Here is a 23,690-nt window from a genome sequence, read left to right as displayed (position 1 = left end):
AAAAATGGTTTTGTAAATTTTGTTGGAAAAATGAGAAATCGCTGGTCAACTTTTAACCCTTATAGCTCCCTAACAAAAAAAAATGTTGGTTCCAAAATTATGCTGATGTAAAGTAGACATGTGGGAAATTTTATTTATTATCTATATTGTGTGACATATCTCTCTGATTTAAGGGCATAAAAATTCAAAGTTTGAAAATTGCAAAATTTTCAAAATTTTCGCCAAATTTCGTTTTTTTTCACAAATAAACGCAAGTGATATCGAATAAATTTTACCACAATCATGAAGTACAATATGTCACGAAAAAACAATCTCAGAATCAGGGGGATCCGTTGAAGCGTTCCAGAGTAATTACCTCATAAAATGACAGTGGTCAGAATTGTAAAAATTGGCCTGGTCATTAACGTGCAAACCACCCTCGGGGGTTAAGGGGTTAAATGGGAATGGTTGGTGTTATCAACTTCCTGTTTGTGGCACATTAGTATATAGGAGGGGGAAAACTTTTCCAGATGGGTGGTGCCCATGGCGGCCATTTTGGATCCAACTTTATTTTTTTCAATGGGAAGAGGGTCATGCAAGACATCAAACTTATTGAGAATTTCATAAGAAAAACAATGGTGTACTTTGTTTTAACGTAACTTTATTCTTTCGTGATTTTTTCTACAAGTAGCACTTGTTTGACATACACCATTGGGATTAAGGAATTTATAATCATGGCAGTCAGATTTCTTTTAGAGCACAAATTATATTAGTTTTGACAATAGTTTATTTCTACAGCGCAGAGGTGTCAGCTTGGGCAACAAATTTTCACCATCATTAGCCAATATGGTCATGTCCAGGTGGGAGGAAATGTTTCTACATAGTGACAATAATAGATACAGTTCTAGCATTATATGGTATGGTCGATTCATAGACGACCTCCTCCTGGTTGGAGGTGGCTCACAGGAGGAGGCAGAGGGCTTTGTGCAATACATCAATAGTAATAATTTTACATTTAAAATTGACACACACAGCTTTCAGCATTCGCATATTTCCTTGATTTGGAACTCGCGGTCAATAATGTTGACAATACAGTAAAAATAATCCCATATAGAAAACCAACAGCTAGTAATTTAATCTTACAGGCAAAATGTTGCCATCCACTACATATAAAAAAACAACATTCCCTATGGTGAACTTATTAGAACGAGACATAATTGTACAGACATCGATACATTTAATTTGGAGTCAGCAAAATCTTGTGATAGATTATCAAAAAGGGGCTACCCTGATTGGTCCTTAGAAAAGGCAAATAATGTGGTATCCCTTATAGACCGTAAAAATCTTATTAATAATAAGAATTTAGGCACTATAAAGAAGAACACCAATATCATGTTCTCTACAATCTACAGTCCACAATATAACAGGATCATGTCTATAATCAAAAAATATATTCCAATATTATATCAACACCCACATCTTATGGATATTTTCAATGATATTTGTTTTGTTGCGAAAAAGGCCCCAATATTGGGAACTTTGTCACCTTGCCTTTTCCCAAGCGACTCCCATAAATTAGCCAGATATTCAACTAGGTTAAATTTGAGTGTTTTTTTCAAATGCGGTGCGAATTATTGTAAAGTATGCTACTAAAAATGACAGGTTTACATCTCTACATAATAATCAAACCTAGGAGATTCATGACTTTCCAAATTGCAATACTGTAAAATCCAACACGTGGGCTGTACTACAGGACCCCCGAAGGGAAGCATGAGACATTTATCAGATGTTGTGAATCCCCTAGCCGTTAATACATCTGTAGCTTCTAAGCACTTCTCAATGAAATATAAGGGGGACTTAGCAGAATTCAGATTTCAAGGGATAGAAAGGGTTTATAAACCCATACATGGGGGAGGAGGTGGGAATCACAAACGCAAGCTCTTAGAAAATCCTTTTGGATCTTCATGCTGGAAACACATTCGCGACATGGGTTAAACCTTAGGCACAACCTAAAATTCTCCAGTATTAGCCATTTATTCATATTTTGTTACTTTTTTTTATTTAAATGTTTTAATATTTTACATATATTCTGTTATTCTAAATCACATGCCAATGATCTTATTCTCATTGGTTAGCTAGCATATGGTAGGTGACGCCCTCATATATTTATTAACATCTTAACTTGCACCTTTGCCAACGTATTGTGGAGCACCATGTTTTAATGGCTAAATAAAAGCTAAGTTTTACTCATAGCACCGAAGCTTTTTCACTGGATTATTTCCTACATTTTCCCCATTATATGGGATATTTCATTAAGACACTGTGAAAGAGTCAAATACAGACCAAAAGCTATTGCATTTGTTATCACACACATCACATTAGGAGAGTGCATTATTTTCATGGATGAAGCTCAAAAACTAGAACCAATTCAGCAAAAAGTAATGGGATTTTTGAATTCAGTACCCCCAAAATACCCCAAATCCATTCAAAAACCTTGGCAACTGAAAACAAAATTTTGTAGACCTGTGTAATTTTCCATATTTCTGAATAAATGTAACCTAAAGTCACATCAGAATTTTACATAAATCCTAAAAAGGTAGGGGAAAAAAAAAAAAAAAAAAAACAGTTGGTGATAAAGTACGTAAACCTTTAGAATTATGGATAATTTTGAAGTGAAATAGAGTCTGGTATTTTGAATCAATGGGATCACGATGAGGTTTGAGTCGTGACCTGCATTATTTAAAGATCAAGAATCTATGAAAGTCTGTTTGTCAGAAAATGATAATTGAAATGTATCATGGCACGAACAAATTAGATTTCTGAGGACTTCAGAAGAAAAGTTGTAGTTAAAGAATCTGCATTCCACCAATTCAGACAGATAATAATAATAATCTTTTTATTTATATAACGTCAACATATTCCGCAGCGCTTTACAATTCAGACATAATCAGCAATGTCCCCATTGGGGCTCAGAATCTACATTCCTTATCAGTATGTCTTTGGAGTGTGGGAGGAAACCGGAGAACCCGGAGGAATCCCACGCAAACCCGGGGAGAACATACAAACTCCTTGCAGATGTTGTCCTTGGTGGGATTAGAACCCAGGACCCCAGCTGAAGTGCTAACCATTGAGCAGATTGTGTATAAATGGAAGAAATACAAGACCATTATTTCTCTCCCGTGAGTGGTTGACCAACAAAGATCATTCAAAAAACAAAAATGTATAATAGTCCTCAAGGTCACAAAGGAACTCAAGGTAACCTCTAAGCAACAAAAATGCCTTTCTCACATTAGGCAATATTAAAGGGAACCTGTCAGGTCCCCCATGCAATCCAACCAAGCAGCATTCGTATATGTATTAATAAATTCCCTGCCTAACCAGCCTTTTATAATATTAATCACTTAAATCCATGTTTTAAAAAATAAACTAAAAAAGGTATTTATGAGCTCTGTTTTTATTTATGCCAATTAGGCCTTTGACTAATCGATGGGGCACTAGGCTCCCCAGACTAGTAGTTCCTCTTTACAGGTTATCATGCCCTTTTAGGGGGGGTGATAACAGGATTTGCAAGAGCCGGCATCATCGCCAGCTCCCTGCAAATCTCGGGCATGCACGTGGCTTTCCTCAAGCACATCATTCCGCCTCTGAAGCCAGGTGCATGCTTCCTGGCTTCAAAAGCGCACTGCACATGACTGGAAGTTCAGAAGACCGCTCACGTACATCTACTGTTCTCAAAATGGCTACTGATGGAGGATCATGTGCTCAGGCCTGTCCATCAGCCTCTTCCAAATGGAAAACTGCCTTCACACGCACAGGTTTGTTTGTTTTTTTGTTATTGTTTTTTAATAGAGGAGACTGATGGGACAGGTCTGGTCACAGGCTTCTCCATCAGCATTTTGTGGACAGGACAGCTGTGCTGTCTGATAAAGACTGCAGTAACAAGTGTAGGAAGAAAACTAATACATGCATATTAGTAGGTGCAACAAAATCACGTCCCCAACATATTTGTTAAAATTATCCTTTTGAAGCAAAAAAACATTTTCGAAAGAATTTTATTTAACATTCATACATGAATATCAGATTGGTTCTTAGTAAATGAGACTTCTCTGATTTCAGTTTCAATATATAAATGTATTAAACAACATCATTTAATAAAGAGATCATTGCCCATGAACCACAACAAATATCTCCTAGTCTGTAACGTAAACGATGGTTACTCCTTTTCCCTTCCCCTCTTGTAGCTATGATGTTTATCTTCATCCCTAAAGCAAAGAGAACAAAAAATTAAAAACAACATTCAATAACTGGTCATGCATGAAAGGGAACCAGTCATGTCCAAAAACACAATTTACTTGCAGATACAGGGTTGATCTTCAGGTAAATAGCATTAAAATCATGTTTGAAGGGTTAACTGTAGCAGAGGCTACAGGGAGAAAATGAAGTAATATCCTCCCTGCAGCTGCTCACTTGCAGTCATTGGGGCAGTGCGGAGAGTGGTCACAGTCACCACTCACCAGACAGTAACCATGCTGTAATCACTCCCAGGTAATTTGACAGCCTGCTCTGGGTAGTAATTACAGGTGCGCTCACAGTATAGTGAACAGTGACTAACTGCTTACTGCACCGCCCTAATAACTGCAGGGAGAATATTAAAAGATAAATAAATACTCCCTGTAGCAGTTGCGCAAGGCAGGCATCATTTTATCGCCATTTACCTCCTGATTAACCCTATGCAACAGAGCCCACCCCCCCCCATTTACAAATGCAATACAAAATGAAAAAAGTAAAGAATGTACCACACATGATTTTTTTAAGGGATAAGCCACCTATATGACTGTATTAATGGTTTAATTTCAGATGTGGGTGACAGACTATAACCCTATCACGCTGTGGCCGTTTTCCACTTTTTTGCGCTTTCATTTTTTGCTCCCCTCCTTCCCAGAGCCATAACTTTTTTATTTTTCCAGCAAAATGGCCATGTGAGGGCTTATATTTTGAGGGACAAGTTGTACTTTTGTACGACACCATTGGTTTTACCATATAGTGTACTGGAAAACGGGGGAAAAAATTCAAAGTGCGGTGAAATTGCAAAAAAAGTGCAATTCCACAATTGTTTTTTGGGATTTTTTTTACCATGTTCACTAAATGCTAAGACTGGCCTGCCGTTACGATTCTCCAGGTCATTACAAGTTCGCAGATACCAAGCAGGTATAGGTTTGTAATTCTGATGTTTTGTTTTTTTTTCTCGTTACGCCGTTTACAGATTGGATTAATTATTTTTATATATTGATAGATCGAGCGATTCTGAATGCGGCGATACTAAATATGTATTTTGGATTTTTTCTGTTTTATTTTGAATGGCGCGAAAGGGCGGGGATTTGAACTTGTATATATTTAAAAAAAAAAACGTTTTCTCTACTTTTTACTTGCTTCAATAGTCTCCATGGGAGACATGATCATCTGATCGGCTGTGTTATAGGTTGTCATGCCAACCCATCGGTGGCTCGCGATCATGTGACTCGAGATATGGACCCTTTTCTTTGGCGCCAAATTTTTCTTGACTTTACCAAGGATGCGTAGCTCACAGGATTCCCATGGGGTGTCTTTAGGCTTCTCTGAATTATTACCCTATGAACAACGCCACCTGACATGAAAATTGGTGCTAAACAAAAAAGACTAATCTTTATGCAACTGAGGATTTAATACTCCCCCAAAAAAAGTGTACACAAATGGGCACCTCTGACCTGGTGACAGGTCCTCTAAACAAAATTCTAAATATCTGCGTATTCTAACTGCGCTAACAAAGACCTAATGGGTCATAAAAAAAATTGCATTATTAGATTTTGTTTCAATAGGTTGGCCTTGTAATGGGGGACGGGTGTTAAACCAAAAGAAGGGAAAAATAAATAAATAAAACTTGCCTGTCTTTTTTGCGTCTAGAATCTTTGTCCCTGCCCCCACTTCGCCGTCTCCGTGGACTACTGCTACGCTCTCTTCTACGTCCAGATCGATGTCTGTCTCTGTGACCTTCTCCAGACTGTCTGGACTCTGTAGAACGAGATCTGTCTCTCCTGAAGAAGCAAAAAATAAAACATTTACAGCAATGGTTGTATCACTTAAAGTTTGCAAGAAATCACTTGACCATATTGGCTTGACAGTAGAGAGCCATCAACTCAGAGAGATTCCTGCATATCTGACTACATCAAGTAACCAGGCCTCCTCCTCCTTAGCAAAGGTTCACGTTGGGAAAACATGCTCAATTTTTATTACAATCCCAGTGTAACAAGAATAATAAAGAGCTAAACTCAAACAGTGGCACGGCAATGCTTATAAACCAATGGCCATGGTTTTCCTGACAGTTTAGTGCCCACCCATAAATTGCTTTGAAAAGTTGCGAACATCAAGAGGTGCAAGATTTTTGTGCCACCTCGCACTGCGCACAAATTACTACATTTCAAAGCTTTTTATGCCAGTTTTTTTTGGCATAAAAGCTTTGATGAATTGGGGCCTATGTTGTTAGTAAATTATCTTACATTTTTTGCCAACTACTACGCCCATGTTTAGAATCTTGTCATCACCTTTTCATTGAAGAAGAAGAAATTGAGGAGCTGGCTTCATCATGGAGTTCATCATGCCATTTACTACTCAGATCTTCCATATGCACATTTATGACATCTCGCATTATCTAGAAAAAAAAAAAAAAGATGAAATTGTGTGAGGAGCTGCCCACTTACTAAAGACTGAGACTTTTCCCAACACAGAGCTCAGTTTCCATCAATATTAGTGTTTTATTAGAGATTTGTTTGCGGTGTTTTATTAATGTTCTGCTTGCTCGTCAGTTTATGTACACTAATTTTACTTGTAAAGTGTGTCCAGCATTCCAGTAAGCTCATCAGTATCTCAGGAGCCTTAAGCCATTATTCAAACGGCATCTAGGCCCATTGTGTGAGTGTTGAAAGAAGAACTGGCGGAGCAGTCACCAGGTAATGGGTTTGACCTGAGAAAAATACCTCTACTAATGCACACTTAGCTTTGGGGGTGGAGGGTGAGAGGAGATCTGCCCATTCAGGGGGCTGATCCCAGTGGAGGAGAAAATAAGTCACATGCTTAGTGGCAAGTTGGTGGAATGTCGTCAAAGGGAGAGCATCTAATCTGAGGACCTGGACCATGGCTGGATTGATGGCATATGGAGATCAGTACCGACTGTGCTGGATAAACGTGCTACAGTTGGGGGATATGTCGTTGGGATTAAAATTTTCTTAAAGGACTGTTGCTACTGGATACCTGTGCTTCTATCGGTTTTATCTGTCATATGGAGGATTGTGGACATTTACCTGGAATTGCTGTATTACCATGGATGTAAGGAATAAAATATTGTCGCATCGTTAACCTGTCTAGGTGATTATTAAAACCCACACAATCTCAAATCTGGCATTTACCATTTTAAAATGGCTTTTTAAAGACATTGTACTTTTTGTTCAACTGTCACGTGATCTGTGGGTTGTGACCTAGTGAATAAGATACTATCAACTCATATACATGTAGAGAGTTCTACTTCTGAACGTCGGTCCAGTCTGACCTACTGTCAGGATCAGGAGGAAAGATTGTTCTCTTTTAGGGCAGAATATGTCATACATTTCATTTTTTTACCCCTTTGGATCAATAAATGTGAAAAAAAAAAGTTCTAAATTTTACCCCCATCCCTTCATACACCTCTTTTCCCATCATTTGGTTGAACCCAATGCACACACAGTGCAGTATGCCTTTATTTAAGTGTATTATGTATGTGGCTACTGTAGGGGAAAAAAAGTTCAAGCTAAACATTGAATAAAATGTGGTGTAAATTCATATATCATAATGCATTTGCCAAGGATGAAAGGAGAGGGAAAAAAAAATATATATAAAAAAAACAAATTAAAAACTACTAAACAATCATACTAAACTCCCGATATATTACCTCAGTATACGACTTCTTTGTGATATGGACATTCTTAGCCCTGTAAGACTGGCGCCTCCTTTTGTAGTCCCTCATTTCAGCAATGATTTCCAGGTGGGACTTGGGACACTTCTGCTCATCATCTTCAAAAGAAAAACAATAAAACAAACAATATTATAAAGCCTGAGCATAGAGATATTATATCAATATTCCCTTGAGCAATTCCCCCAATCCATCACCTCTGCCTAATGCAGGACAATCACTCCTAAAGGGATACTCTAAAGTTTGGAAGTTATCCCCTATCACTAGGGGTCGGACTGCTAGAACTCCCACTGAATTGAGGCTTTCTGTGAATGGAGCTTTGGTCAATCATGCGCACTACCACTCCATTCATTCTCAGTGTAGGTTCACACAACTGTATAAACACACAAAAAAAAACTGCTTCAATGAATAACCTTGATCAGAGTGCAATCTGTTTTTGTTAACATATAGATATCTATTTATCTATATCAGTGGAGCTATGCAAGGGGCTTGTCTTTTTCCTGCCGCTTTTATTTGTACAGTTTTGAAGCATATACTATGCTTTGATTGCTTTTTATGGCATTTGTTTGCATTGTTGTGGATTTTTTTCCCTCTTTACAGCACTGACCGATCAGCTTAATTAAATTTTATATTTTGATATCACTGCGTCAGAAGTCTGAGCTATCAAATATGTATATTTTATTTATTTTTTTACATTTCTTTAATGTTAACTGGAGAAAAAAAAAGGGAGCAATACAAATTTTTTAAAAACTTTTTGAACCTGTGATCATTTGATTGGTATTGCTGCATATAATATATTCACAGTATTGCTGTATTTAATAAAAATAGCAGTCTCCGCTGATCTCAACCACAATCGAGACCACAAGACAGGCACAAGAGTCTTGAGCCAGCTGCCTGGTTTTCACAAGAGTACAGTCATGCCAGGCAAAAGAGGGGTTCTTCAGCCATCGTCACCCTGAGATTTTGACAGCAAATTAGAATAGCACCCCCCCCAGGACATGTGCTGTAAATGATACTGTCACAGACTGCCAGCGGCATTTGACAGGGTAATAATATAGCCATCATCTGCTCAGTTCCTGAGCCCGCGTATGACACACCAATAAGTCATATGTCGGTAAGGAATTAAAAGGAAACATTCAGTAACCTTGATTGATCTTGGCTGTTAAATCCTCAAATAAATCAGATGCACTTTTCTCTTCCGCTGCGGTCTGCTTCTTAGTCTCCAGAAGGACATGGTCATATATAGCAAGACGATCGGCAGCCGTAAGATCACAGATGGCACGCTTGTGGTTCAGAGGAACTTCAACAGCTGACGTAGAGTAGTTACCTGGAGGGAATAAAAGGAACCGCCATATTGAAAAGACAAGGACACATTATACCTTGTTCTTTTAGCTGAATTATATAATATGCATCACTGTACACAGACACCACAGCAAGAAACAAGTACTGTAATCCTGGCATTTAATAGGACAGCGAAATAACTACATTTACACTTGGGCTAATGGTTGTTTTTCCTAGTTTCATTAAAGAGTACTGCACCTTTATATAATTTAAAAAAAAGAGATAAACAAAACATGTTCTTTCCTGGGATGTCCTGAGGAGCTAACACTGCCTTAGATGGTGACTAAACCGGACATCACCATTCATGGCTATACAGAATAGCTGCAGCTAGTTGAGAGGCTGCAAGAACGTTAGAAAGCAAGGCAAAAAACAAAGAAAACTAAAAACAAAATGACTAGGAAGAAACAGTGGGCATGGACATCTGATTTCTGAAAAAGGAGAGCTCATGTCTCCCCAAGCACAGCCAAGTCACAGGATGGATAGACATGTTAATGACATACAAATGATGAAAAAAAAAATTGATATTTTCTAATCATCTTAATTTTTTCAGTGTCTAGTATCAGCATCACATGCAGAAATACACAGACTTATAAGCCTTTGCTAGCGTCAATGAGGTTAGTAATGGTTGTCTGAGGAATATGTTCTGCCACACTAAATGCACTTGGTAATGCAAATCATCAAGATCTGCTGCTGGCAGCTTCCTTTGCAATTGCAGTCTAATAACCTTCCAGATGTGCTTGATTGGAAACAAGTCCAGAGACACTGCAGGCAATGGAAGCAAATTTAGGCCACACATGTTGCTCATACCACTGTGAGCACCATGTGGCCTCACATGGTCGTGTTGAAATACAGATCCTAGAACACTTTGGAGAAATGGTCTGTTTGATGCCTTAGGCTTGGTATGTGACATCCAATTTCACTTGCAATACAGAATAGATTAACTGTGGAACCAGTGGTATTGCCATTTTTCGAAAGTGTCCCAGGAATCATTTTTCAACAAAGCGCCAGACAATATGTTACTCGTACGACTGTGGGCAGCCTCTGTGGCCATCATTGGTTTGCAACTGCAAAAGGTGCTGTCAGCAGCAGATCTTGATGATTTGCATGCCCAAGTGCATTCAGCGTTTCAGAACCTTCATCTCTATTTATTCAGCATAGGTTCCATTTTTTCATCATTTGCATATCATTAACTGTGATTTTATATAATTCCACGACATTGCAACACCAATGTGGAGGAGTGTATTAGAAAAACGAGAAACTATTTGATACGTGACATAACTGGCAGCATGGCTTTACTGATCCATACTCGTTATACTGCAATTCTAATACCATGTAACTCAAACATTGATAGCTTCACTGGTTCTTACTTAGTCTTGACACATTAGGAATGGACAGGAATGCCCACTTACCCAATCACTGGCTGATGTGGAGAGCGACTGGCTGAGCGGGCATTCAAGATGTGTCAAGAATGGACTAGAAAATTAGAATTTAGCAGGGTCTCAATGAGGGAGAGTATTACTTTTAATAAAGGGGTTGTCTGGTCTAAAACGACAAGTCTGCAGTCACTATGTGACTGCAGATTTGTGAATCCTCATAGCGCACGCACTGTGCGCTGTGAGAATTCTCCGGTGTCAGCGCCGGGAATGGGGGTCACGTGACTGCGAGTATTCGATATGCATACTCCCGGTCAGAATCAGACTAGAGTGCATCCAGCGTGCACAGTGCAAGTGAGGCCAAAACCAGTCTATTCATATTCTGGCTGAGTATATATCATATCATTCACAGTGCTGATATCGGAGAATCAGACTTCTCGTTTTAAACCGGAGGACCCTTTTACACAATCTGAACACTGGGAACCTCCGTATTATATAAGAAATAGACCTCTTACTATAAACACAATTGGTGTATTTTCTTTGTAAAAGGATATTGCTCAAAAAGGATACTGCACATAAGCACAGTGGTTGTCAGGACGCTATTCCCGCTCTATACTCACCCACGCTGTGGAAAGAGAAAGCATCAAACAGATTAAGCTCTGATATACACAATGAATGACTTAACAAGCAAAAGCACAAACATGCTGGCAAAACAGTTATTGGTGCAACTATAGAGACCTTATATAACACACAAAGGGAATCTGTCACCCCCTGGCACTTATCTGACCTGGTTGCTGTGAAATTAGTTTTTATTCATACAAGTTTCTGATGCTTGCAGGCCAGGGGTCTGGAGGAAATCCCTGCCTCCTGTGGTAATTATAATGCTTCCCCCCCTCCCAGCCACTGTGACATGCAGGGGAGGGGGGAAACATAACTACCACAGGAGGCAGGGATTTCTTCCAGGCCCTGGGACTGGAACATATCAGAAACTTGTAGGAAAAAAAAGACAAAATCACAGCAACAAGACCTCTAATATGAGGCATACAGGTATGTATAGATTTACATTTCTATCACCTGCATGTCCATATTAGAGGTCAGAAAAGTGCCAGGCGGTGACAGATTCCCTTTAAATTTCCTCTCCTTTACTTCCAGTCTTACAGAAATCCTTGTTCTGGGTGTAGATGATAAACTGTCCCCACCTAGTGGCTACACTTGTGTACTGCATAGTGAAGTCAACACTAACGGGAGATATGGTATAAACACAGCATTAAGTCACTTACGTTTGTCCCACGATTTGTCTTCACTTATGGCAGGAGCATTATTTCGGGCATCTTTTATTATCTGACACTGCTTAGACTTATCTGTCAGGATGAAAATATTATCAGGATTACCATCCAATACATATTGGAATAAGGTTTGCTTCCAACATACAATTTACATTCTACAATAACACCTGCTTCCACACATCAGCTTGGCAGTGCAATGGGTTTTCTATAGTGCCCAAAAGCTGCTTCACCATTAACAAGCATAACCCTACTTGTATTTCATAAAATCTAGAATTCAAAATAAAGGAGTCTCCCACCATAAACATTTAAAGGTAATCTGTCAGGAGCAGCAACCTTCCTAAATGAAAGGGGGCATTACCAGTGTGCGACATGTAATAACTGACACTTGCTTTCCTAATCTACATGTCTCACACTGGTATCTCTCCTTTTCATTTAAAATAATATCTGGGGGCTGATTTTCAGGGAGATCTATGTCCGGCCCATAGATCTTAACAGCTCATTTACATATTAAGAAAAACATGGATTTCTCTGAAATAAGACATTGGATCAGAGATATCAAGTTATTTTATTCAGCTTCCTATGACCTACATGCCCATATAGACGGCTTATGAGGGTTGATCTTACTGACAGATTCCCTTTAAAGCTGGGACTACGGACTTGAACTTGACAGCTTCATAGGCAATCCATAAGTTATGCCATAAATGACCAAGGGTGGGGTCCTGTGTCCCTTTTTTTAGACATCTGGTGGCCTTTCAGATTTATACACTATGGGAAATCTTCCTTAGAGAAGCCTGTGGGTGCACCAGCACTTCTCTACAGACAGTGACCCTATTCTTGGATCTCTGTAACCTGTCTTATCGATACAGAATAAATGTTTGTCATGGGAATATTTCTTTGAAATTAGTTTGGAAATTTCTTACTTCTTCAATGCCATACATGGTTTTTCAGTTGCAGTCTCATGTAATGGGGGAAATCATATAATTCCTAGTCCTGCGAAGAGAAGACAAATGCATACATACCTATAGTAACAGAGGTCACCTTTGCCTTTTCATAGAAAAACTGGGGATCGCATACGACTGCCTGTGTATGGAAAGATCAGGAATATAGAATGCTGTATGATCCTTATGGTCAAATTAACATTTTAAAAGGTCCAGACACAAAGAAATACACAGTCTCTTAACAGTATGCGTTTAAGTGGGTCTCTCTCCCAATATTAGATTATGGGGGAATGTCTCATGAGAAACATTTGTGACATTCACAGGAAAGTGCCACCTCTTGGACCTGCACCCATCTCTAGAAGGGGTGTTCCCTTATAGGTGCATGCACCCATCTCCATTCATTACAAGAGGCCAAGTAGAGCAAAACACATCTGTAAGATTGTACTTAGGAACTTCCCAAGCAATGAAAAGAGTGATGCATGCACTGCCGGCTCTCCGGTCACTATGGCACCAGTCAGAATCAGTAAGGGGATCACCATTCTGGAGATAAGTGAGGGTCCCAGCAACTGGACCTACACACGTGGTCAAAATTGTTGGTACCCCTCGTTTAATGAAAGAAAAACCCACAATGGTCACAGAAATAACTTGACTCTGACAAAAGTAATAAATGAAAAATCTATGAAAATGAACAAATGAAAGTCAGACATTGCTTTTCTGCTTCCACAGAATTTTTAAAAAAAATTAAACTCATGAAATAGGCCTGGACAGAAATGATTGGACTCTTAACTTAATATTTTGTTGAACAACCTTTTGAGGCAATCACTGCAATCAAACGATTCCTGTAACTGTCAATGAGACTTCTGCACCTCTCAACAGGTATTTTGGCCCACTCCTCATGAGCAAACTGCTCCAGTTGTCTCGTGTTTGAAGGTTGCCTTTTCCAGACGGCATGTTTCAACTCATTTCTCTCTAGAATCCCTTGCTAGTCTTGAGATTTCATTGTACCTTGCACAGATTCAAGACACCCTGTGCCAGATGCAGAAAAGCAGCCCTAGAACATAACAGAGCCTCCTCCATGTTTCACAGTAGGGACAGTGTTCTTTTCTTGATATACTTAATTTTTCCGTCTGTGAACATAGAGTTGATGTGTCTTGTGTAATGCAGCGACTTGCTGGCATTACGGTAATGGTCCAGGATGAGTTTTACCTGACCATGTACCTTTCCCCTCAGGTGACTGGTCACATGACTGTGACATAGCACAGGTCCTGCGCGCACAGAATGTCTGTCTGATCACATGACTGTGACATCAGCAAGGTCCTGTCAGTATGTGTGTGTGCGCACGGGATGCATATATAAACCCTGCTTGATGGGAGACAGGTGTGTTCTGTGAGAGAGGCGTAAGGTCTGTTCCCGTGTGTGTGGGACACCAACCGTGTGAGGCCGAGTGAAGCCTGGTGCCTGAAAGGCAAAGCCTGGATCCTGTGTGGATGCTAGTGGCCTTGGAAGGCAGAGGCTTGAGGAAGAGTCCTGAAAGGCAAAGCCTGGATCCTGTGTGGATGTCAGTGGCCTTTGAGGGAACGACGGCTAGAGACCCCTACCTGGGAAGCCACAAAGCCACAGTGGTGGCAAGCCTAATGGACTGCAGCAACTAAACCCGGCAAAGGTAATACACTTTGTTACATGTACGTTGATATGGACATTGATAATTTATTACCTTGCCGTAGGCTGTAACCTGGAGCAAGTGGGCCTGTGTGCCACTTGGCTCATGAATATTGTAGATATGTGTGTCGGCGTGCCACGGAGTTGGACCCAGTGAACTGTGGCTTATGAAGTAATAAACTGCAGCATTGTGAGAAAAAAGTAAAGACATTGCACGTGTGCATTGATTGACGCAGCGAAGCGAGTAACCCCCAGTATGATGACTAGCGCTGCCTTACATATGGTTCAAGAATGTGGGCAACTGCAGCCCGGTTGCTAGCGGCAACGACAACCCGGTTGCTAGGGGCAACGGCACAGGACGACGAGTGTGGATATAGGCATCTTGCTGCAACTCGGCGGGGTTGCGAAGATTTTCGTCGCACTCAAATCCGGATTTTGCTGCAACTCGGCGGGGTTGCGAAGGTTGTCGTCGCACTCAAATCCGGTTTTGCTGTGGCTCGGTGGGGCCACGAAAATTTTTCCAGGGAGAGCGGTGTGTGAATACTGTCCTGAGGAAATGCAGGAGCAGATAAAAATGGCTCTGAAAGGAGCAGCAACTGAGTCTGAAGCTATTGCGCGATTAGAGCGATTAAAGTGCCTGTTAAAACCGGAGCAGGTATTTGAGAAACGTCTACTGGACATGAAACTGGACATGGTGCAGGAACCACAGGAGCGGTGGGCACCATATGGAATGGCGACAGTGGACCATTCTATGAACTCTCCGGGGGCGCCAGTGTTGTCCCAGAGTGCCCGGGGAGGTGGTAAGAGCTGTTGTGAACTGAGTCCTAAGACTACTATTGATTTTTCTTGTAAAAATTTCCCTGCCTGTGTGGTTGTTAAAAAGGGGCGGAGACTAAAAAAGGGGCGGTTGTGCAAAACAGCATGGAGGATAGAAAATCAAAAAAAAATTACTGGTGGTGGGTTGGTACCTCCTAAAAATGACAATGTGACCGTTGATAACAGGGTAGCTCCAGTAGAAGGGGGTGACGTCAAGGTGGGAGGTGACCTGTTAGTCCACAACACCATGGGGAGTGACACAGACCCCGTAGCTGACGGTGACACTACGAAAGTAGAAGGAGAGGTCAGTCAGGAGGGGCTAGACGAGGTGAGAAAGTCCCCATCTCGTAGACGGAGCAAGGGCCACAAAAAGGTTGCTCCTGTAGACTTGGCTGAAAATGAAAATAAAGAGAATGTAGTACTGTGTGCCTTTGCTTCAAGTGTGGATCCTCCATTAGAGGTAAAAGAGGAGGCGTCCAGTCGTGACCAAGAGCTGGAGCCTATCGGCCAGCAGGGTCAGAGTGACGTGCAGCAATTATGTGAAAACCTGGGGAACGTGTCCTCAGACCAGTTGATCCTGGAGTCTGAACAGCAGAAAATACACCAGCTTGTGAAGAACTTACAGTGAGATCTAAAGGGAAGCAACGAGGAAATTAACCAGTGGAAGGAAATGTTCTAAAAAATTAAGGAGGACCGCCACAAAATCAAGGAAGAGATTTTGCAGTTGAAGCTTGAGAAGGAGGTGCGGCAGGATGGTGTTTCTGGACGCAAACAAATCCTAGAACGACTGCGCAAACAGCTCAACCAGGAGCTGTGTGACTCCAAGAAGGAGTGTGGTGAACGCAGTAGGGAACTGCAACAGAGTAAGAGAGATTATGAGGATCTCTTCAAGGTGAAGAAAAAACTAGAGGAGGATAAGGCGGGTGCAGAGCAAGTACGCCAAGTGGTTGAGACCACTCTGCAAGACACCCGTGAGGAGAATGATGATCTCCGGGGAAAGACCCTAGATCTGGAAGCTCAGGTGAAGGAGCTACAGATGTCCTGTGATACTCTCCAGAAGGCGAAGACGTACCTTAAGGAAACAGTCAGCAAGATGGAAGCTGAGCGAGAGAGGATGGAGGAGTCCATCGGAAAAGCCACAGACCAGGGCCAGGAGTTGACCGCTGGTGATGGGAGGTATGAAGCAGATACCTCCTCGAGTGATGTGGGCTCGGAGGGTTCGGTGGATGTCGAAGACGAGATCAAGCAGCTCAAGGAGTTGCTACAAACCCAGTTGACGCAAGAGAAGCGTGAGAGACTGGCTACTTAGAGCCGAGTGGGCGCATTGGAGACGGAGAGGTCTGAGAGAGCTCTGCTGCTGGAAGAGCAGTTGAAGCAGGAAGAGCTTCAGAGACGGGCCGCTGAGAGGCGAGTGGCGGAGCTAGAGGAAGAAGTTTCCGGGCTCAAAAGTCGCCTGACAAAGTATCACTCAGTGAACGAGGCCTTCTTGGAGAAGGAAAAGGGCGAACACGTTGCACTCACTTCCTTATACCATGAGAAGGTGGACCTGAGGAGAGCTAAGAGAGTGTTAACCACAGATAAATATGAGATGGAAGTGGTCAAGACGAAAATTCGTGAATTTGTAGCTGTGAGTCAGCTCAGGGGAAGCATACAGGGTGAAGAAGCTGGAGGTCAGTTGCCCCTGAAACCTGAGCTGGTTGATCGTCTGGAAACCACTGGTGAGACCGAAACGTCTCGGTACAAGTGCCTTGTAGATGTACCCGAGGATTTGAGGGAAGAATGCACCAGTGAGTCCGTGCATGAGGAGTTTAAGAAGGCCATGGGAACCTGTAAGGTGTACCTGACCTCAGAAGCTAAACAGCTGGTGGCCCTGTCCACGACCAAAGTCACAGTGAAGAGGGTGGCTATCCTAAGTGACATGCACTGGCGATGTATTCGCACGAAGCGGTTTCTCCGGTTGAAGACGGAACAAGCCGTTAGACAACTGGAGTTGATGAGGAAAGCTCACAGTATGCGTGAAGAGGTCATCCGGGTGCCTCATGTTCTGGTGAGGAAGCTCGTTGGGAGAAATGGTCGAGCCATGCAGGTGATGGTCAAGAACTCTGGTGTGGTGAAAGTAAGCAGTCCATGTGATCGTCAGGACTGGATACCAGACGAAGACGGCAAGGTATCATTCTCCGCTGTAGGAACAGAAGAAAGCCTGGGATATATGCGCATACTGTTGGAGTACCGAGTGACCTACCTGCGAGAGGTAGAACAGTTGAATCTCGTTAGACTGCGAGTGGATAGACAGCATCATCTGAGTAACAGAAGATGGCAGCCGTCTAGAAATTATGAGACCAGACAGAGAAAGGGCCCCCTAAATAACAGAACAGCTATAGCTGGAGTTAGGGACCTTTCAAGATGTCCTGAGAGTAGTGGGCGTGGGTTTAGAGGTAGTTAAACCTCCAGCAACTCAGGTTTGAGCAGCCCATACAAACGACCCAATAGAGGCCGGGACATTACGGAGTCGAACCGGACCTTAGATACCAGGGCATGTGAGTCATACCCCTGTATGACTGACCGCTGGGAGCGGGGGAGACCTGACAAGGTTAAGACTGACCGCTGGGAGCGGTGGAGCTCTGACAAGGTTACGACCCGGAAAAGGTGACCTGACGAAGTCAGTGACAGTGACAAATGGTAGGTCCCTAAGGAATGGGCTAATGTCGTTGACTAATGTTCCAGGGGCTGAGTAGCACAATTGTAAAGTACATGGTCTCTATGTGTACTGGGGGTTATAGTGATTGTGTATATTATGTGTTCAACCCCACAAGTTTGAACAGAGGGGGGGGGGAATATGTAATGCAGCGACTTGCTGGCATTACGGTAATGGTCCAGGATTTGTTTTACCTGACCATGTACCTTTCCCCTCAGGTGACTGGTCACATGACTGTGACATAGCACAGGTCCTGCGCGCACAGAATGTCTGTCTGATCACATGACTGTGACATCAGCAAGGTCCTGTCAGTATGTGTGTGTGTGTGTGTGTGTGTGTGCACGGGATGCATATATAAACCCTGCTTGATGGGAGACAGGTGTGTTCTGTGAGAGAGGCGTAAGGCCTGTTCCCATGTGTGTGGGACACCGACCGTGTGAGGCCTAGTGAGGCCGAGTGAAGCCTGGTGCCTGAAAGGCAAAGCCTGGATCCTGTGTGGATGTCAGTGGCCTTTGAGGGAACGACGGCTAGAGACCCCTACCTGGGAAGCCACAAAGCCACAGTGGTGGCAAGCCTAATGGACTGCAGCAACTAAACCCGGCAAAGGTAATACACTTTGTTACATGGACGTTGATAATTTATTACCTTGCCGTAGGCTGTAACCTGGAGCAAGTGGGCCTGTGTGCCACTTGGCTCATTAATATTGTAGATATGTGTGTCGGCGTGCCACGGAGTTGGACCCAGTGAACTGTGGCTTATGAAGTAATAAACTGCAGCATTGTGAGAAAAAAGTAAAGACATTGCACGTGTGCATTGATTGACGCAGCGAAGCAAGTAACCCCCAGTATGATGACTAGCGCTGCCTTACACTTGCCAAAAACTTCCATTTTTGTCTCATCTGTCCATAGGACATTCTCCCAGAAGCTTTGTGGCTTGACAACATGTAGTTTGGCAAATTCTACTCTGGCTTTTTTATGATTTTTTTTTTTTCCAATAGTGGTGTTCTCCTTGGTCGTCTCCCATGAAGTCCACTTGGATCAAACAACGATGGATTGTGCGATCTGACACTGATGTTTCTTGAGCTTGAAGTTCACCTTTAATCTCTTTAGAAGTTATCCTGGGCTCTTTTGTTACCATTCGTATTATCCGTCTCTTTGATTGGTCATCAATTTTCCCCCTGCGGCCACGTCCAGGGAGGTTGGCTACAGTCCCATGGATCTTAAATTTCTGAACAATATGTGCAACTGTAGTCACAGGAACATCAAGCTGCTTGGCGATGGTCTTAGAACCTTTAACATGTTTGTCTATGATTTTCCTTCTAATCTCCTGAGAACTCTTTCCATTGCTTCCTCTGGTCCATGTTGAGTGTGCTACACACCATGCCATCAAACAGCACAATGAGTATCTGTAGCCCTATATACAGGCCCACTGACTGATTACAAGATTGTAGACATGTCCCTTTTGTCACATTATTTTCAAGGGTACCATCATCTCCACATTGAGAACACATACAGTATTTGTGGGGATTGAGAAATAACGTTGGTTGAAAGCCATCTGATGTGCGGCCACCCTTAGATCATCTATTGGAGAATCTAAGATACTGTGGATGCACCAGAGGGAACATTTACACTACAGTGAGTGTGCCTTTAAAGGAATGTGTTTCAGTTACAGATTTCCTTTAAGACAAAAGGATGTTGATCTAAGCTTTTATAATGGCAAAAGCACCAGCCTGGCATCACTGGATCCAAAGGCTGTTAGGTGCCCATAACCAGGCAAAGAAGTACAGAGATAAAAAAAAATACTCTGAAGTTAATTGTACCGTTGCATAGTTAGCGGGACACTTACCTCCTCCTTGCTGTATCCCATACGACGACGTCTGCATAGGACGACATGCTTCTCCAGAGACGTCCTTGGCATCCTGTGATTAGAGTCGTAGGGACACACAGCAGTCTCCTAGTGGAGGGAAACAGTTAATACGATCCCACCGTTCCACTGACTTATGGACAAGTTCCCATGTTGAGGATTGGCCCATGTATAGGGCTACTATACATATGGAATAGCCCTGTCGTCATTCAGTAAAGCTAATCCAGCGATTTTCCGACATGAACAAGCCCATTGTTCTCACAGATGAAGGAGCAATCATATTGGTGATGAGTATTCCTGTCATATGTGCATGGAGAATAAAATCCTCAGATCACCTGTACTGGATGCAGAATGTTGAGGCTCATCGTGACAAGCCGAGCAGAAACGAACGCTCGTTCCTCGATTATTGGTTTGTATAAACATGTGGGCAATCACTCAACTAAGAATCAAACACTTGTTCGTCGAGTAATTTGATAATTCATGCCACCGTTAAAATCTTCATCCTCTGCAGCACATCATCCTGGGTAAACTAGAGATGTGCTGCCGATAACATAATATTCCACGAGCACAGAACCATTAACGCATTCACTGCACATAGAATTCTGATCATCCTGTCTAAACAGACCAGTAAACCATTGCCGGTTGTCTTGTACATATCGGTGGTCATCTAACAGCCACGGCCGGTTCATATAAATGGGTCCTTAGTGGATTTTGTGACGTCACTGCTCATCATTCCAGCTCTCATGCCGCTCTCTGTGACCTGGTGGCTGTGAACTGCAGTAACCTTCCTGACGCCACCGCTCGTCAAAGAAGCAGGATCCTTGCGGAGTGCAGAGTGAGACCCGGCGTTGGCTGCTGCTCCAGTCTATTTTAGTTTCATTCTCTGAACTGGGCTCCATACGCTGGACGAAGAAGACGGAGATCGTCATGGGACCTCCATTTGGATTACGCCAGACCAGTGTGGATTATTAGTTTTTTTTAATAAATAGGGAAATTTTTACGAATAAAGGACTTTTGTGTGTGTGTTTATTTCTTTTGACTACGGGGTTAGTAATGGGGGTGTCTGATAGACACCTCTCCATTTCTAACCCCAGGGCTTGATGTCAACGATGCCTGCTTGCCAACGTACCAGGGCAACTGGGAAGAGCTGAGGCTAAGCACCAGAATTGGTGCATCTAATGGATGAGGGCTGCTCTTATTAGGCTGGGAAGGGGCCAATATCCTTGGACCTTCCCAGCCTTTTAATCTCAGCCCACATTTGTCTGCTTAGCCTCTGCTAGTTTTTAAAAATAGGGGGAACCACTTTTTTTTTAAGGGTTCCTCCATTTTTAATAACCGTTAAAGGCTAAGCAGACAGTTCTGAGCTGATATTAATAGCAGGGCTGTGGAGTCGGAGTCGTAGAGTCGGAATAAAATGGACCGACTCCGAAAATATATAATAAATTGGGTACAGTAGTTCAATGCAGTTTGTGGAGAATATTTTTTCATAAGAATTTGGGAAAGTTATGAAATGTCCTATAAATGTCTGTCCTATTCCTGATCTAGACTTTTAGCTGAGATGAATCTGTGCTACAGTAAAGTTATCACTTAAACATGAGCCATGTATGAGGGAGTCGGTGACATGGAAATTGAGGAGTCGGAGGTTTGGCTTACCGACTCCACAGCCCTGATTAATAGGCTGGGAAGCTTCAAGGTTATTGGGCATAACACCACCAGCCCCCAGCTGTCTGCTTTCCCTTAGCTGATTATTAAAAATAAGGGTGACCCTACACCATTTTTTTATTTTTTATTTTTAAGCTAAATACATGTACAGTAGACTACACACGCACTGCACTAATTATGTATGTCACAGACATCTTTCCATCTATTCTCTATCCTTGCACATCTAACCCCTAAACATCTGTCACTTCTATTCTGCATTCTATTCCAGTACATTTCACGCCGATGGTGCACACAGACGCCACACGTAAGGTACATATGGACGCATGGATAGCACTGGTACGGTTATCTTCAGTACCGGAAATATCAGGACGTGTGAATGAGGCCTTAGGCAGCGTGATATCAGGAGTGATGACCCATTGACAAAACAGGGGAGAAGAGAAGGAGCTGCTCTGTCAACATGACATCACAGGGAGCAGGGGAGTCACCACCATGAGTGGTCCGAGACCACCATGAGGTGGGAGAGATAGTCACCAGGCAGAATTGGTAGGTAGTAACGAACTTCCTGCTGATAAGTGCTTGGCTGCATAGGGTAGGAAGGGGGTGGGGGGAGACTAAAGACAGATAAAATACAGAGCTCCAGAGACTGGCCATAGCAGTGATGCCCCAAGCAAGCGCCGGTTAGAAATATAGCGAGCAGTGCCACCACTGAGTCTGGTACCTGATGTAACAGGGCAATAAGATGAGCAGTTGTGTCCCAGCATTACTGAGAACACACCACAGGGTGGCAGCACTGTGCACAACTCTCCCGCAGGGAGCAGCTCATGTCACTGGCACCGGGCATTCAGCATAAGGGTTATCTTGTGCTGTGCCTTAGAGACCCCCGGCCACTAGGCGGCGCACTACAGGGATCAGGTGCGGATCCTGCACTACATGGAAGACAGGAGTGTAGTCCTCAATGCTGTGTACAGACCTGCTCTCCGCCCGCAGCCTCCTGCTCCCAGCCCAGCTCCTGCAGCAGCTCGGACAGCCGGCTCCGACATTGCTCGGTAAAGTCTTTCAGCTCCTGCAATAAATGATGACGAACCCCAGACAAAGGGCGCTCCATCACCACCACAGATGGACGTACACCGGAAATACGTAAGAAGAGGCGGGGCGCACTGCGTATCAGACCTCGTTCTCGTTTACTGTCTAGTTGTCCCTTTGGTGGTTGGATTTGTATGTAACATGATGGTGAGGTTTTCTCCACACAGCGCCTCCTGGTGGTCAGTTTTTATACTACAACTAGTTTTTTTTCTATAGACTTTGTACTTCATTTTTCCAATATAAGTACGAAATATAGACATATCGGAAAAAGAGGATATTGGGGTGAGATGGGGTCATTGGAGGTAAGAGAGTTTCTCAAGATTTTCATTCCATATGTTGATGAAATATTCCATAATTGTATTGGTGGTGGTCTTTCCCCTGTGACACTGACCCCACCATTGCCTAGCATAAATGGGATGGTAGTGCTCAGTCATAATGTTTGCATTGGGGGTCCACAGCACAAATCTAACATCACCTGTTTATTTTTACCAGATTGCCCCCCATTTAAATCAAAGGTCACACCCCAAAAACCTGGAAGAAAGTGTCCACATAAGAGCGGTAGACAAGGGCCCCAAAGTAGTGACAGCCGTGGGGCCCCTTCTCTTACCTGAGCCATTGTGGATTGAATTTCATGAATGTCAGCAACGACCAATGGCCTGCCCAAGGTCAGGGGCGCTATTATTTTAGGGGGCGCAAAAATGGGGGACGTTAGTGTGTTGTGGCACTATTATATTAGGGGGGCACATTACAGTGTGGTAGCATTACCCAATTATCATGTTGTGGCACAGAGAAGGCACTACCATGTGGGGGCACTATTTACTGTGATCGGTAAATGGCGTAAAAAAATGGTACGATTGATTTTTTTTCTTAATTAAACCCATAAAAAAATGTAAAAAAAATGTAATGCTGAGGCCGTGTTCACATGTAGCGTAAAAGCTGCATCTTTTTCTGCTGCTTTTTATCTGCACGTTTTCTACGCAATAACAGTCTTCTCTGATTATTGCATGTCTGCTGCGT

General features: G+C 42.6%; 1 protein-coding gene across 3 annotated transcripts in view; it reads right to left on the bottom strand.

Moving 5' to 3' along the window:
* Nucleotides 1-4,013: 4,013 nt before the first annotated feature.
* Nucleotides 4,014-23,690, bottom strand: part of SNRNP48 (small nuclear ribonucleoprotein U11/U12 subunit 48) — a 36,320-nt gene continuing 16,643 nt past the window's right edge. Inside the window, exons 1-9 of one of the 3 annotated variants that reach the window (XM_073678737.1) lie at nucleotides 22,561-22,752; nucleotides 19,911-20,018; nucleotides 12,977-13,037; nucleotides 11,952-12,032; nucleotides 9,102-9,284; nucleotides 7,937-8,058; nucleotides 6,558-6,664; nucleotides 5,901-6,050; nucleotides 4,014-4,241 (exon numbers count right to left, since the gene is read on the bottom strand). In XM_073678737.1, the coding sequence (XP_073534838.1) occupies nucleotides 4,193-4,241; nucleotides 5,901-6,050; nucleotides 6,558-6,664; nucleotides 7,937-8,058; nucleotides 9,102-9,284; nucleotides 11,952-12,032; nucleotides 12,977-13,037; nucleotides 19,911-20,018; nucleotides 22,561-22,695 (996 nt within the window). In that variant the 5' untranslated portion in view covers nucleotides 22,696-22,752 and the 3' untranslated portion in view covers nucleotides 4,014-4,192. Of the gene's footprint in view, nucleotides 4,242-5,900; nucleotides 6,051-6,557; nucleotides 6,665-7,936; nucleotides 8,059-9,101; nucleotides 9,285-11,951; nucleotides 12,033-12,976; nucleotides 13,038-19,910; nucleotides 20,019-22,560; nucleotides 22,754-23,690 lie in introns of those variants that run through there. The other 2 variants (XM_073678738.1, XM_073678740.1) reach the window with 2 other exon arrangements.

Source organism: Phyllobates terribilis, unplaced genomic scaffold (assembly GCF_046119375.1).
Source record: "Phyllobates terribilis strain yellow unplaced genomic scaffold, ASM4611937v1 Scaffold_4__5_contigs__length_816908805, whole genome shotgun sequence".
NCBI lineage: Eukaryota > Metazoa > Chordata > Amphibia > Anura > Dendrobatidae > Phyllobates > Phyllobates terribilis.
Note: the sequence above shows the minus strand (reverse complement) of the source record. Positions and strands in the feature narration are given on the sequence as shown.